At 35.1% G+C, this 13,003-nt stretch overlaps 1 protein-coding gene across 1 annotated transcript in view; it reads left to right on the top strand.

Moving 5' to 3' along the window:
- ABCD2 (ATP binding cassette subfamily D member 2) overlaps nt 1-13,003 on the top strand; it is a 63,353-nt gene that overhangs the window by 1,824 nt on the left and 48,526 nt on the right. Inside the window, exons 2-3 of the mRNA XM_010366155.2 lie at nt 1,062-1,242; nt 11,262-11,377. Of these exons, the coding sequence (XP_010364457.1) occupies nt 1,062-1,242; nt 11,262-11,377 (297 nt within the window). The remainder of the gene's footprint in view (nt 1-1,061; nt 1,243-11,261; nt 11,378-13,003) is intronic.

Genomic DNA, 13,003 nt, shown 5'->3' on the forward strand with positions numbered 1-13,003 from the left:
CTTATAGAAGACATTTTTAACAATTTTGCATGTCTGATGAACATGGAGCATCCCCATTCCCAAGAAGCATAGGAGAGTGTCTCACAAAATGGCATTTCTACTACTCTTAGTTCATGTTCAGCACTATATTTTGACAAAATGAAAAGAGGAAGTGAAATGAAATTTTGTCCAGCTTTGAAAAAAAAAGTTGAGATTAGAGAAGAAATGAGGAGTACAAAAGGAGTTTCAGAATGTTTTCAGTTATTACAGATTTTCAACATTAAGCAGATCCCTAAAACAATTAGCCCAATTATACGTACTCATAGTGCATGAAGGTAACTTCAGAATATGAAATAAGACAGAAATTTTAAAGGCAATGCAATCTTAATTTAAATGACTTGGTGAATAAAATAAAGTATTCTACTGTTGAAGATGGCATGTCAATCACCAAGCAGAATTACTTAATTTTTAAAGCATCAGTAATTATCAGTGTCTTTTTTAATAGCAGTAGCAACCTGAAAAAGAATATTTAAAGTAAATTTAGGACTCCTGCTCCCACTTGAAAATTACCTCATATACTGTAATATATCATATTGATTTGTGATTCTTCTTGAACTATTGAATTCAGTGATATAAATTATAGTGTGCTTAGACTTCTTGCATAAAAGACAAAATCCAACAAAGTGAGTCAGTTCAAAAGTAGAGTCTATACATACATATGTCATGTGTCCATTTTCAGGTATTTTTGGTGTGATCAACAAAGACAAAGCTCTAACAATTGTTTATTCATATCTTATATAATATAATTTAATTTTAACATCTCATACATAAAATTTAAATATCATAAGTATAAATTACTTATATGTATGTTATACCCAACATTATGTCCACTGAGTAGCATAAACTTTTAAAAAAATACACATGTGACCAAAACTAAGTAATAACTAATACTGGTACTAATCTGCATTTATTGGTTGTTAAGACACATAGATAATGCCATACTAAAAAAAAAAAAAAAAAAAAAAAAGAAGAATATGTATATGTCTTTAAGGAAAGTCCTCACCTCTTTTTCCTCTTTATAGGTAGAAATGAAACAACTTCAGAAAAGTTACAAAGCTTTAGCGGATCAGATGAACCTCATTTTATCCAAACGTTTGTGGTACATCATGATAGAACAATTCCTGATGAAGTATGTTTGGAGCAGCAGTGGACTAATTATGGTGGCTATACCTATTATCACTGCGACTGGCTTTGCAGATGGTGGTAATGACATTTATGCTTAATCTCAAATATATGTTTAACATTATTTCTTTTGAAGGTGCCATTGCTAGTTTTATGTGAGCTAAACTGTGTACATAGTCATTATTCTAGTTAATAATGGTCCGAAACAATGGCAGACTTTACAGCATCCAATAATAAGAACAACAGTATGAAAAAGGAGACAGTGGCTCAAAGACGTTTCCAGTTCTGAGCTATTTCAGAGATCTATGATGCAGTGTTTCTGGGAGTTGACCTTGAGCAATTTTAATTATATTGCCTAATATAGGATGATTCTCTAGTTCACACTTAACCTCAGAACAAGTCATTACCCTCAGAAAGAGTATAACACAAGCTTTCCTCATGTGTTATAAATGTTAGTTCTACACATCCCATACATTTAGTCTATAAATATTCTATAACTGAATTTGCCCTGTTTTGTGATTTGAAAACTCAGTTGACTACAATGGACAAGCAGGAATATTGCTTCAGGGAATGCTTAAATGCCATGGAACAAGGGCTCCCCTACTTGTGAATAACATAGATAACCTCTTGTGCAGCATGATTTGGTGGTTTTGTAGGAATGGTGGTTGTCAAGCTGCAGCTGGCTAATTCTATCCTATCACTGTCTCAACAGTTTTTTAATAACGGTTTTCATTCTTTGGACTAACAAAGAAAGATAAGGGCAAGGAAGAAAAAACAATGTTAAAATGTTGTATCATCCTTGGATGGGAGTTTGGATCTTAATCTGTTGGAACAGAGAAGAATTAACTGAAGAAGTATTTTCTACTCTTTTCCTAAAATAAGACATCCCTCCTTAAAAATCACAGGGCTAAAATTGGCCATGGTGTTTAAGAAGCTAGACAAAAGCATAGGCTTTGTAGTGAAAGAGAGTTTTGTTCAACTTTTGGTTCCCCCTCTTCCTACTTGTATCCTCTTAGTCTGTTTAATTAGAGTTGATTAAACTCTCTATACCTTAGTTCCCCATTTGTAAAATGAGAACCAGAAAGGCTACTTCAGAGCATTGTTGTGAGGATTTAACTGAATAATGTTTATGAAGTACAGAACATGTTATATTTGATATACGGTGACAATTATTACCTAGAAAACTAAGAATATTGTTACAGAATCTATACTGTTTTATAGTTATTTTGTGTAGAATTAAGGATTAATAGCTATTTGTTTGAAGTGATCTAATAAAAACAATAATTGCGATACACCTAAATATTTTGAAAAAGTGCTTCAATGTTTTAACTAATGCTTACAAAAACACTCGTTAAAGTTGAGTTATCCTTAACATAATATGTTCATTTTAGTAAGTTAGTATTTGTCAGCCTTTCTCTGTGGCAAGTGCTATACATATATCAATTATACTTCACAACTGAACTGTGTAATAGACAGTATATGTAGACTACTGAGAAAATTGAATTTTATATGGTTTTATGTTTCAAAATTTACTAAAAATAATTTAATTTTAAAAAGTTTATATTGAAAAAGGTATTGTTAGTAATAGTATTTTAGACATAATCCTTTCATAATGAAATAAAATTACTTTTTCAAAAGAGTATTAGAGAGAAAGACACTTTAAAATCTGTGGTTTTAACATTAGTTTTACCAAAAAAAGCCAAAACTATCAGATATTCACTTAAAAAGTCATTTCTTAAAATAACAATACTCATTTTAAAAATTTAATATATAATGTATATTAGAGAAAACTCTATAGACAAGATTATGATGTAGTTTTGTTAGTCAGTGCTTGGACACACTGGTGTTGTTAGAAAACCCAGGAGTATTCAGCATAGAACAACAAAAATGCAGCTATTAAGTGGTGACAAATTAACCCCACAGAGACCAGTAAAAAGTAAACAATGTATACAAAGAATCTAACAAGCTTATTTAACAAGATGTAATAATATATTTAAGGCTGGGCGTGGTGGCTCAAGCCTGTAATCCCAGCACTTTGGGAGGCCGAGACGGGCGGATCACGAGGTCAGGAGATCGAGACCATCCTGGCTAACACTGTGAAACCCCATCTCCACTAAAAAATACAAAAAACTAGCCGGGCGAGGTGGCGGGCGCCTGTAGTCCCAGCTACTCGGGAGGCTGAGGCAGGAGAATGGCGTGAACCCGGGAGGCGGAGCTTGCAGTGAGCTGAGATCCGGCCACTGCACTCCAGCCCAGGCGACAGAGCAAGACTCCGTCTCAAAAATAATAATAATAATAATAATAATAATAATAATAATAATATATTTAAAAATAAATCCTACAAATCCTGAAAATACCATGTTAAATTAAAGAAACATTAAAATTTTAGATTGAAATATAATAACCTCATTGAGGCAAGTGAAACCAAGTATTTTTAAAGCTTCTTTCAAAAGAAAATTTTTATATAGAGAAAAGTAATGTAAGAATTTCATAGACAGAAAAATGAATTCATATGACAGAATACTGAGAATGTTCTTCAAAATCTGTAATATTAAGGATTACTATCTGTGCTTGTAATGTTTGCAGATATATGTATGTATTTACTAAATATATTCATCATACGAAGACTTAATACATGAAAATACCAGGTGACTTTACTCAGCCAAAAGAATTTTTTAAAGATAATAGTATATCTTTAAGGTTTTAGTTCTTGAAATTACACGCTATGTATTCTAATCTAATCTTCAGTAATTTAGTTGTCTCCTACGTTAGAGGTAAAGTGCATGATGCTATATATTTTAAGTTAAAAAAAAAAAAGGTGGAAAAATAGGTGAGTCAGGAAGAAATGGCAAGGGGAAAATGTGAAGTAGAGGGGGAAAAAAGAGAATAGAATAAAGAAAAAAAAAAGGTTGCTCTTCAAATGTTGGCTCTGCTATTTAATAGTTATCCTTTCTGGGAAAGTTACATACACTTTATGTACATCAGTTTTCTATCTTAAGTATAGAGATAATTATACACATCTTTCAAAATTTTTATGAAATTACATGTAACATACTTAATGTGCTTTGAAACAGTCCTTGGCTAAATAAGAACCTAGGCAGAAGCAACTGTTAATATTTATCATATTCTTACCCTGTGGCTCCTGAGTCAGATTTCCTGGATCTTACGCTGGCTTTTTTGCTTTCTAGACTGTGACCCTGGGCAAATCATGTAATCTTTTGTCCTTCAATTTCCACATTTCCGAAATAAGAGAAATGATAGCAGGGTTGTTACAAGCATTAAAGAAGATCAGATATGTAAAACTTAGAACAAGGCCTGGCTCACATATATTCAATAGATGTTTGCTAATATGATCATTGCTGTAGTTTAAAGGAGCAAGTTTGAAAGTGATTAGGAATTCAGAAGTGAAAATGGAGATAGGAAGAACCTGCATAATTTTTGTTGGAAGGGAAAGGAAAAATAATTCTATAGCAGATTTGCTGTACTATCCACCTAAAACTTTACGTGAAATCTTATGGTAAGGACAAGATTATATTTGTATTCGAATTCTCATAATAAAATTACATATAGGCCGGGCACGGTGGCTCAAGCCTATAATCCCAGCACTTTGGGAGGCCGAGACGGGCAGATCACGAGGTCAGGAGATCGAGACCATCCTGGCTAACACGGTGAAACCCCATCTCTACTAAAAAATACAAAAAACTAGCTGGGCGCGATGGCGGGCGCCTGTAGTCCCACCTACTCGGGAGGCTGAGGCAGGAGAATGGCGTGAACCCGGGAGGCGGAGCTTGCAGTGAGCTGAGATCCGGCCACTGCACTCCAGCCCAGGCGACAGAGCAAGACTCCGTCTCAAAAAAAAAAAAAAAAAATTAGATATAGAACATGGCATTTTCACATCAAAAGAGGAGCTTAAAGGCCATCTGGTCTAGAGCCCCAGCTTTGCCTAAAGTCACACAGGTAGTTAGCGGAAGCCCTAAGGATGGAGGGCGTTCTATAACTCCACATGCACTGCTTTTTTTCTACTGCATCATACTGCCACCATATTAGCTACATTGGAACTTACTCTGTATGGAACGTGGGTAAGCTTGAGGCAGATTAATCATGGGACCAAATGGTTGGCAAAGAGGCATTGAAGTAGTTATGTAGAATTTCTATTATATTATTTTTAAAGACTACCACCCCTTTATTTACTTAGTATTAAGAGAATGACTGAAATTATGTGAAGAAAATAGTTACCTCAGGTCTACAACCTCAATTCTTTAACATTAGTAGGCTGCCTTTCTTCTCTTGATATCAAAAGCTGTTCTGGGCAAGGAGGCCAGTGAAAGCTATGAGGTTCCTCTGTCAATATCTTATCACAGACACCTAACAAGCAGGAAAAAAGAACGTCTAAGCTACTAGCACTGCCAGTAATGTCCACATGTTTGTGATCTCTGAGTGTGAAGTAGAATATCAGGAGTAACTGAAAGACACTGCATGCACTCCAGTAGCATTGGTGAATGCTTTTATTCCTAAAATGTACCGCCAATAAGATTATATCCATAGCTTCAGCTTCTGCTGCATTATTGTCTCATATTCCAATGCCAAATCATTGAAATATTATTTTATATTGTGGGCCAATTTGGATATAATTGTACTCTTTTTGACCAATGAACATAGCAGTATTATCAATACATATCAAAGGCGTACTTTAAAACTCTAATTAGGTATGCATATAAGTGACTATAATTGTTTAAAGTACAGCATATATGCCAATATGGGCATAATCATTAGTGTACCAGTTAATGAGTTGTCACAAAGTATACTCACCTTCTCACTATCAAGTAGTATTTGCTAGTTTGAAAATTACATAAATAGTATTATGTAATACATACTCTTTTATGACTAGCTTCTTTCACCCAGTATTATGCTTATGAGCTTCATCAGTGTTACTGAGTATAACCATAGTATATTTATTCTCATTGCTATATAGCATCCCATTGCATGACTATACCATTTTATTTAACCATTCTGTTGTTAGTAGACATTAGATTATATCCAGTTTGGTGCGTATTAGTAATAGTGCTGCTAAGAGCATTTTTGTCCATATCTTTTGGTGTATATATACATATCTGTGGGTACTTAACTAGAAGTAGAACTGCTAGATTACAGCCTATGCATAGGTTCAGCTTTAGCAGATTTTGTAAAACAGTTTTCCAAAAATAGTTCTTTCAATTTACATTCCCAACAGCAATGTGTAAGGGTTCTAGTTCCTCCACATCATCTTTGTCTGGCTTTTTTGTTTTAGACATTCTCATGAGTGTATAGTGGTACTTCACTGTGGTCTTAGTTTGCATTTCTCTAATGACTAATGAGGTTGAGCACTTTTATTTATTCATTGGACATTTGAATAGCCTTTGTTATGACATGCCTGTAAGTCTTTTGCTCATTTTTACATTGGTTTATCAGTTTTTTCTTATTGATTTGTAAAAGTTTTTATGTATTATGTAATGAGTCATTTGTTGGATATATAATATACATGCACACACCACACACACACACACACACACACACACACACACATTTAATCTCAAATATATTTTCCCACTCTACATCTTGCCTTTTTACTCTCTTAATGGTGTCTAATAGAAATTCATACTTTTAATATAGCTTAATTCATCAATAATTTTCTTTATGGTTAGTGACTTTATGTCCTATTTAAGAAATATTTGCCTAACTCAACATAATAAAGACATTCCTTATTGTATCTTCTAGAAATTTCCTTGGTTTTTCATTTCATATTCAGATCTTCAATCATTTAGAATGGATGTTTATGTATGGTGGAGGATAGGCACAGGTTGTAAATTTTGTCAAGATTTGTCAAGATGACAAAGAGAAAGATAATGAAGACAAATAAACTCAGATGATAAGTTTGAAAAAAGTAGAAGAATAAACTTACTTTTTATTTTTAAAAAATAATATATCTTATTTCTTTAGATAGGTTTTAAGTTCACAAAAATTGATCAGAAGGTACAGTGGTCCTAAATACCCTCTTGAGATCCCCATAGTTTCCCCTATGCCTTATATCTTGTATTAGTGTGGAACTTTCATTACAACTGATGAACCAATATTTATTTCTTATTAACCAAAGTTCATAATTTACATTAGGCTTCACTCTTTGTGATGTACAGTTCCAAGGTTTATGATAAATCTGTAAGGCATACCTTAAGTTTAAAATTCTTTCCCATCTTTTCTGTGAAATAACAAGACATGTGACCAATTTTCAATATGCACTTGTTACTATCAGAGCTCAAAAGTAGGAGTAAAATGAACAGGTATCGTGTTAAATATGAAATCCTTAAACGAGGAACTTTTGACAAAATAGCTAAAAAATATTTAGTGAAGACAAAAAGAATGTATTGACCTAGAATAAAAACTGCTTAGTATTTTAGGTCATGGATTTATATCTCTGACACTAAGGAATCTGGCCCTGTCTTAGAGGTCAGGCAGTTGGTTGTTGGGTACATGACAAAATACTACTGGCAATGCTCTCACAGTACCTGCCAAAGAAGAACTAGTAGAATAAAAAGCCACATAAAATCTGGAGGAAGTTTTTGTTATTTTATTGCTAAAAACATGAAGAAGACCCAATAGGCATTAATCTGCCAAAGCAAGACAGAAATTATCATGCCATATGAAACGCCAGTCCATCTGTGCAAATGTCTTTTCCTCTTGACAGAGGCTGTCGATGAAAACTACTACTGAAATCCCTTTTAACCCAAATTCATAAAATTCCATAATTATTTTAGATTGTCAGCTGGATTTTCTATGAGCCGAAACTATTCTTAGCATTTTAACTGATTTAGCAATTTACTATTTCAGTACTCTTTTTGTGGCTATCTAAATTTTATCACACATTTACATGTCTTTAAGAATATCTATAGTCTGTTCCCAGTCTATTTATGTAATCACATCTTTCGCTTCTCCTTTATACCAATGCTCATGAGCCTTTTTGTTTTCCTTCTTTAGGCAAACTGACTAATTAACTTCAAGGGGACTAACAGTAGTTCTCTAGAGCAGTCATTATCAGTAGGGCTAGGAGAGGACACATTGGACTATGGTAAAACATCTCCGTGAACTCATGGTGCTTCTGATAGTCCATGAAATCAGTGCTTGACATCAACTCATACTGTAAACTTAACCAATTTGTCATTCAATTAGCATTACTTGACATGTCCCTTCTCTGTGCTATTGCCTATGCGGTACTTTTAATCTATTAAAATTGTATGCCATCTTCAAGACGTCTCTCAAAATCTACTCCTCCATGAAGCATTTTCTGTCTCTTGCAGCAAGTAATAATTTTTGCCCTCTCCAAACTTGCATTAACTCATCCAGACTTTGCGACATAATTGTTTAGGAATTTGACATCTCTCTTCTACCAAGCTATAAGCCCCCTCGGGAAAATAAAATCTGAAAATCACATTTCTTCCTGTTGTGTCCCGCAGTATCTTGCCTAATTTCTTGCACATCTAGGTGTCCAGTAAATACTTGCTGGGTGAATTTTACCTTATATTGTGCAGGTATCCCTTTCAAAATAAGTTGAGCTGTCTATGTGCAAAAAAAGTAAAAATATCTGATAATTACAACAAGGCATAAAATATATATTTGCGGCCGAGACTGGCGGATCATGAGGTCAGGAGATCGACACCATCCTGGCTAACACGGTGAAACCCCGTCTCTACTAAAAATACAAAAACCAGCCGGGCGAGGTGGCGGGCGCCTGTAGTCCCAGCTACTCGGGAGGCTGAGGCAGGAGAATGGTGTAAACCTGGGAGGCGGAGCTTGCAGTGAGCTGAGATCCCGCCACTGCACTCCAGTCCGGGCGACAGAGCGAGACTCCGCCTCAAAAAAAAAAAAAAAAAAAAAAAAAAAAATATATATATATATATATATATATATATATATATTTGCACTGAAATCCTTTGAGACAAATTAGAGTGAACTAAATATCAAAATGGGCATGGGGCTATCTATATCACTGCTACTTTCTTCCTTAATTTTTAATATCTAGTTTGGAAATTTGAAGATAACCTATAGAAGGACCAGCTAGAGAATCAAACTGATAAAAAGATTAAAGTAACAACCTGGAGAATGTAATTTTGAATACTAAAACAAAAACTGAGTGGATATACAATAATAGCAACGACAACTAGAAAAAATAATAACTGTTGATATTTAGAGCACTTACTATGGGCCATGTATTAGACTAGCACTTTATTTGGTTTTCACCAATAACCCTTAGAACCCTAAGAGATAGAGCTGTTTGAGATAGTTATGTACCTCATTTTACAGGTGAGAAAATAGGTGTGGAGAAGTGTCTTGCCTAGTTACCTTACTACTTGTCCATGAGGAATAAAACCTAGATTCAGACCTAGTCTGATTCCTAGCTCTTAACCATAATTCTCTATTGACAGTAATTTAGGATGTTCATCCATCCATCCATCCATCCATCCATCCATCCATCCATCCATCTACTCATCCATCCATTCAATACACATTAAGGAGTACTATGTGTTAGACACTATGCTGAATACTAGGAATAAAGAATAAAACACACAGTCTTGACCTTCAAAGGAATTATAGTCCACTGAAAGAGACAAGGATTCTTAGGAAAACCTTTAGTAAAGTGTTAACTCTTAAAGAAGGAGAAAAAGTTAAGCAAGAAAGGAAGGAAAATATATTAAAGTCCAAAGAAATCACATATACAAATGCCAGAGGATTAACAGAGTATGTCATGCATGGGGTGCTGCTGGAGCATAGGGTGAAGGATGATTGAGAAAGGTAGATAGAGACTATATTATGAGAATCAGCTAATTTACATTTCTATTAAAGAAACTACACCACAAATGTTTGCTTATTAGTTAGTAGTATTAATATTTAATTACCAGATCAATACTATTTTATTGCCCAGTAGGTATTTTATTTTATTTTATTTTGAGGTAGCATCTCTCTCTGTCACCCAGGTTGAAGTGTAGTGGTGTGATCTCTGCTCACTGCAACCTTTGCCTCCCAGGTTCAAGCAATTCTCGTGCCTCAGCCTCCCAAGGAGCTGGGATTACAGGGATCTGCCATCATGCCCGGCTAATTTTTGTTTTTTTCGGTAGAGATAGGGTTTCACTGTGTTGACCAGGCTTGTCTCAAACTCCTGGCCTCAAGTGATCTGCCTGCCTCGGACTCCCAGAGTGCCAGGACTACAGGCATGAGCCACCACACCAAGCTGCCAAGTAGTACTTTATTGCACCCTCCGCAGGGCAGGGAGTCCAATATGGAAAGGGTTGAAAGAATGCTAAATGAAAATAGTCTTAGTTCCTTTTGATTTATTTGTACCAACTCTCATTTTGGAAAAGTAATAAAACAAGAGGAACTTTAAACAAAATCTGATACAAACACTGTTATTTCTCTTCTCTCCTCTCCACTCTGCTCCTCTCTCTTCCTTTCCTTTCCCTTTCCCTTTCCTTTCCCTTCCCTTCCCTTCCCTTCCCTTCCCTTCCCTTCCCTTCCCCCCTCCCTTCCCCTCCCCTCCCCTCCCCTCACCTCCCCTCCCCTCCCCTCCCTTCCCCTCCCTTCCCCTCCCCTCCCCTCCCTTCCGTTCCCTTCCCTCTTTTGAGACGGGGTCTCACTCTGTGGCCAAGGGTGGAGTCCAGTGGCATGATCTCAGCTCGCTGCAACCTCCACCACCAGGGTTCAAGTGATCCTCCTGCCTCAGCCTCCCAAGGAGCGGGAACTACAAGCACACGCCACCACTTCTGGCTTATTTTTGTATTTTTAGTAGAGACAGGGTTTCACCATATCGGCCAGGCTAGTTTGGAATTCCTGACCTCAAGTGATCTGCCCACCTAGGCCTCTCAAAGCGCTGGGGTTACAGGTGTGAGCCACTGCACCTGGCCCAAACACTGAATTTTCAATGATTCATTATATTTCTAGAAAATTGCTACTACTAACGAAAAATTAATATGTGGTTGTTTTAGCCACAATTTAGTTTGTATAATATAAAACATTAAGTTACTAAAAAAAAAAAAAAAAAAAACCTCAATAGTTTTGTAATATGCTTTTATATCTAGAGAATGGCCAAAAGCAAGTTATGGTTAGTGAACGGACAGAAGCCTTTACCACTGCTCGAAATTTACTGGCCTCTGGAGCTGATGCTATTGAAAGGATTATGTCTTCATACAAAGAGGTACTTGAATTTCTTATTGTCAATTCGATTAACATAAAATTTATGAAAATCAAGCAAAACGTCAATTACCAAGTATGCTTAGTATTTTGGAAACATATCTTTTCTCTGCCAAAATTGCTGAGTATAATCAAGATTAAGGGCAGCAACTCCCCAGTGTAATGCTGCTAATATCCTTTGTTTTTTATACTATCAATTGGTACTTCTCTTTGTCTCTCTATAGTATGACATCTTTGTTTTCACATTGTAAAGAAACCCTTAGGTATGAACTCTGGAGGCAGAGTGCCTAAATTTTCATTTTTGCTCCAGTATTTACAAATTATGTGACCTTAGGTCAAGTTCCCTAAAGTGTCTGTGTCTCTGTTTCTTCATCTATAAAATGGGGATAATGATAACACTGACTTGTGGGGTTGTTGTGAGCTGATACATGTAGAATAGTTAAAACAGCACATATTAAACACTCAATAAATGTTAGCTAATAACATTTCTTATATATCTTGCAAGTTTTTACCTTTCCTTTGTTAAATGGGTAATACCTTCTTACCATTCCGCATTCCTCCTGCAAAGTTTGGGTCTTCCTCTTTTGTGTCCATCTCAGTGTATATCTGATGTTTCACCACATTATAACTGTCTATATTGCCTGCATCACACCACTCAGCTCCTTGAAGCAGGAACTGTCTTACTCATCTTTACATTCCTAATATCCATTTTCATACTTGCAATACTGTATATGGTTAATAAATATTTGTTGACAAAATAATAATAAGACCTGCAGATACCACAGGACCAACATTAAAATTACTTAATTTAATTCAGATATTATATAATCTTCCCATAAAAGTTATTCCCACTACCAATTACTCTTATGGCTATCATATTAATATAAATTCTAGAACATTATTATAAATTTAGCTGCATATTAAGTCAGCCTTGAATAAACTATATAAAAGAATTACAAAGGGCTAGCAAGCAACTCAATTTTTTAAAAAAGTTCAAATAGTAATGTTGATAATCTGGAGATAGTCTTTGGGATAGATTTGTTGATGTAATAAATTACTTAATATTAAAATTAAATGACAAATCAAGATTTTATTTATCGCACATTAAAACATTGTGCTATCTAAGTTATAGAAATGATATCAATTAGTTTTTCTAAACTGTCTCCAACTCAACAAATTATTGCATTTTGCCTTATTTTGCCTGAATTGACTTTTAATCATAAAACGTTCACTTCTAAAAATTCTTCTACTGCTGTGATGGCACATGAAAGCACCCACCATGTCTTCTCTGCTAGCACCAGAGGGACCAAGTTTCCTTTGTAGAGTTAGGGTTCTAAGACAAATTCCCTGTCTTGTACCCCAAAGTAATTTGTCTACCGGCACATTCTTAGTTTTTTTCAGACACTTCTGCTGTCTTCACATTCCATCCTGGTCCACTGACTCATTGGCTCTTTCCTTTCTTGAATTGACCTCTACTTGTGGTTTTGGAATTCTTTTCTATGCAAATATTTATATTTGCCCAGGTTTCACTTGAATCCATATTTTATTAATCTTTAAATTTGTTTTCCTCTACTTGGCAACTAAGAGGTTCTAGTAGATAACTTTAAAAATCATTTAAATAGCTATAACA

Source organism: Rhinopithecus roxellana, chromosome 10 (genome assembly GCF_007565055.1).
Source record: "Rhinopithecus roxellana isolate Shanxi Qingling chromosome 10, ASM756505v1, whole genome shotgun sequence".
NCBI lineage: Eukaryota > Metazoa > Chordata > Mammalia > Primates > Cercopithecidae > Rhinopithecus > Rhinopithecus roxellana.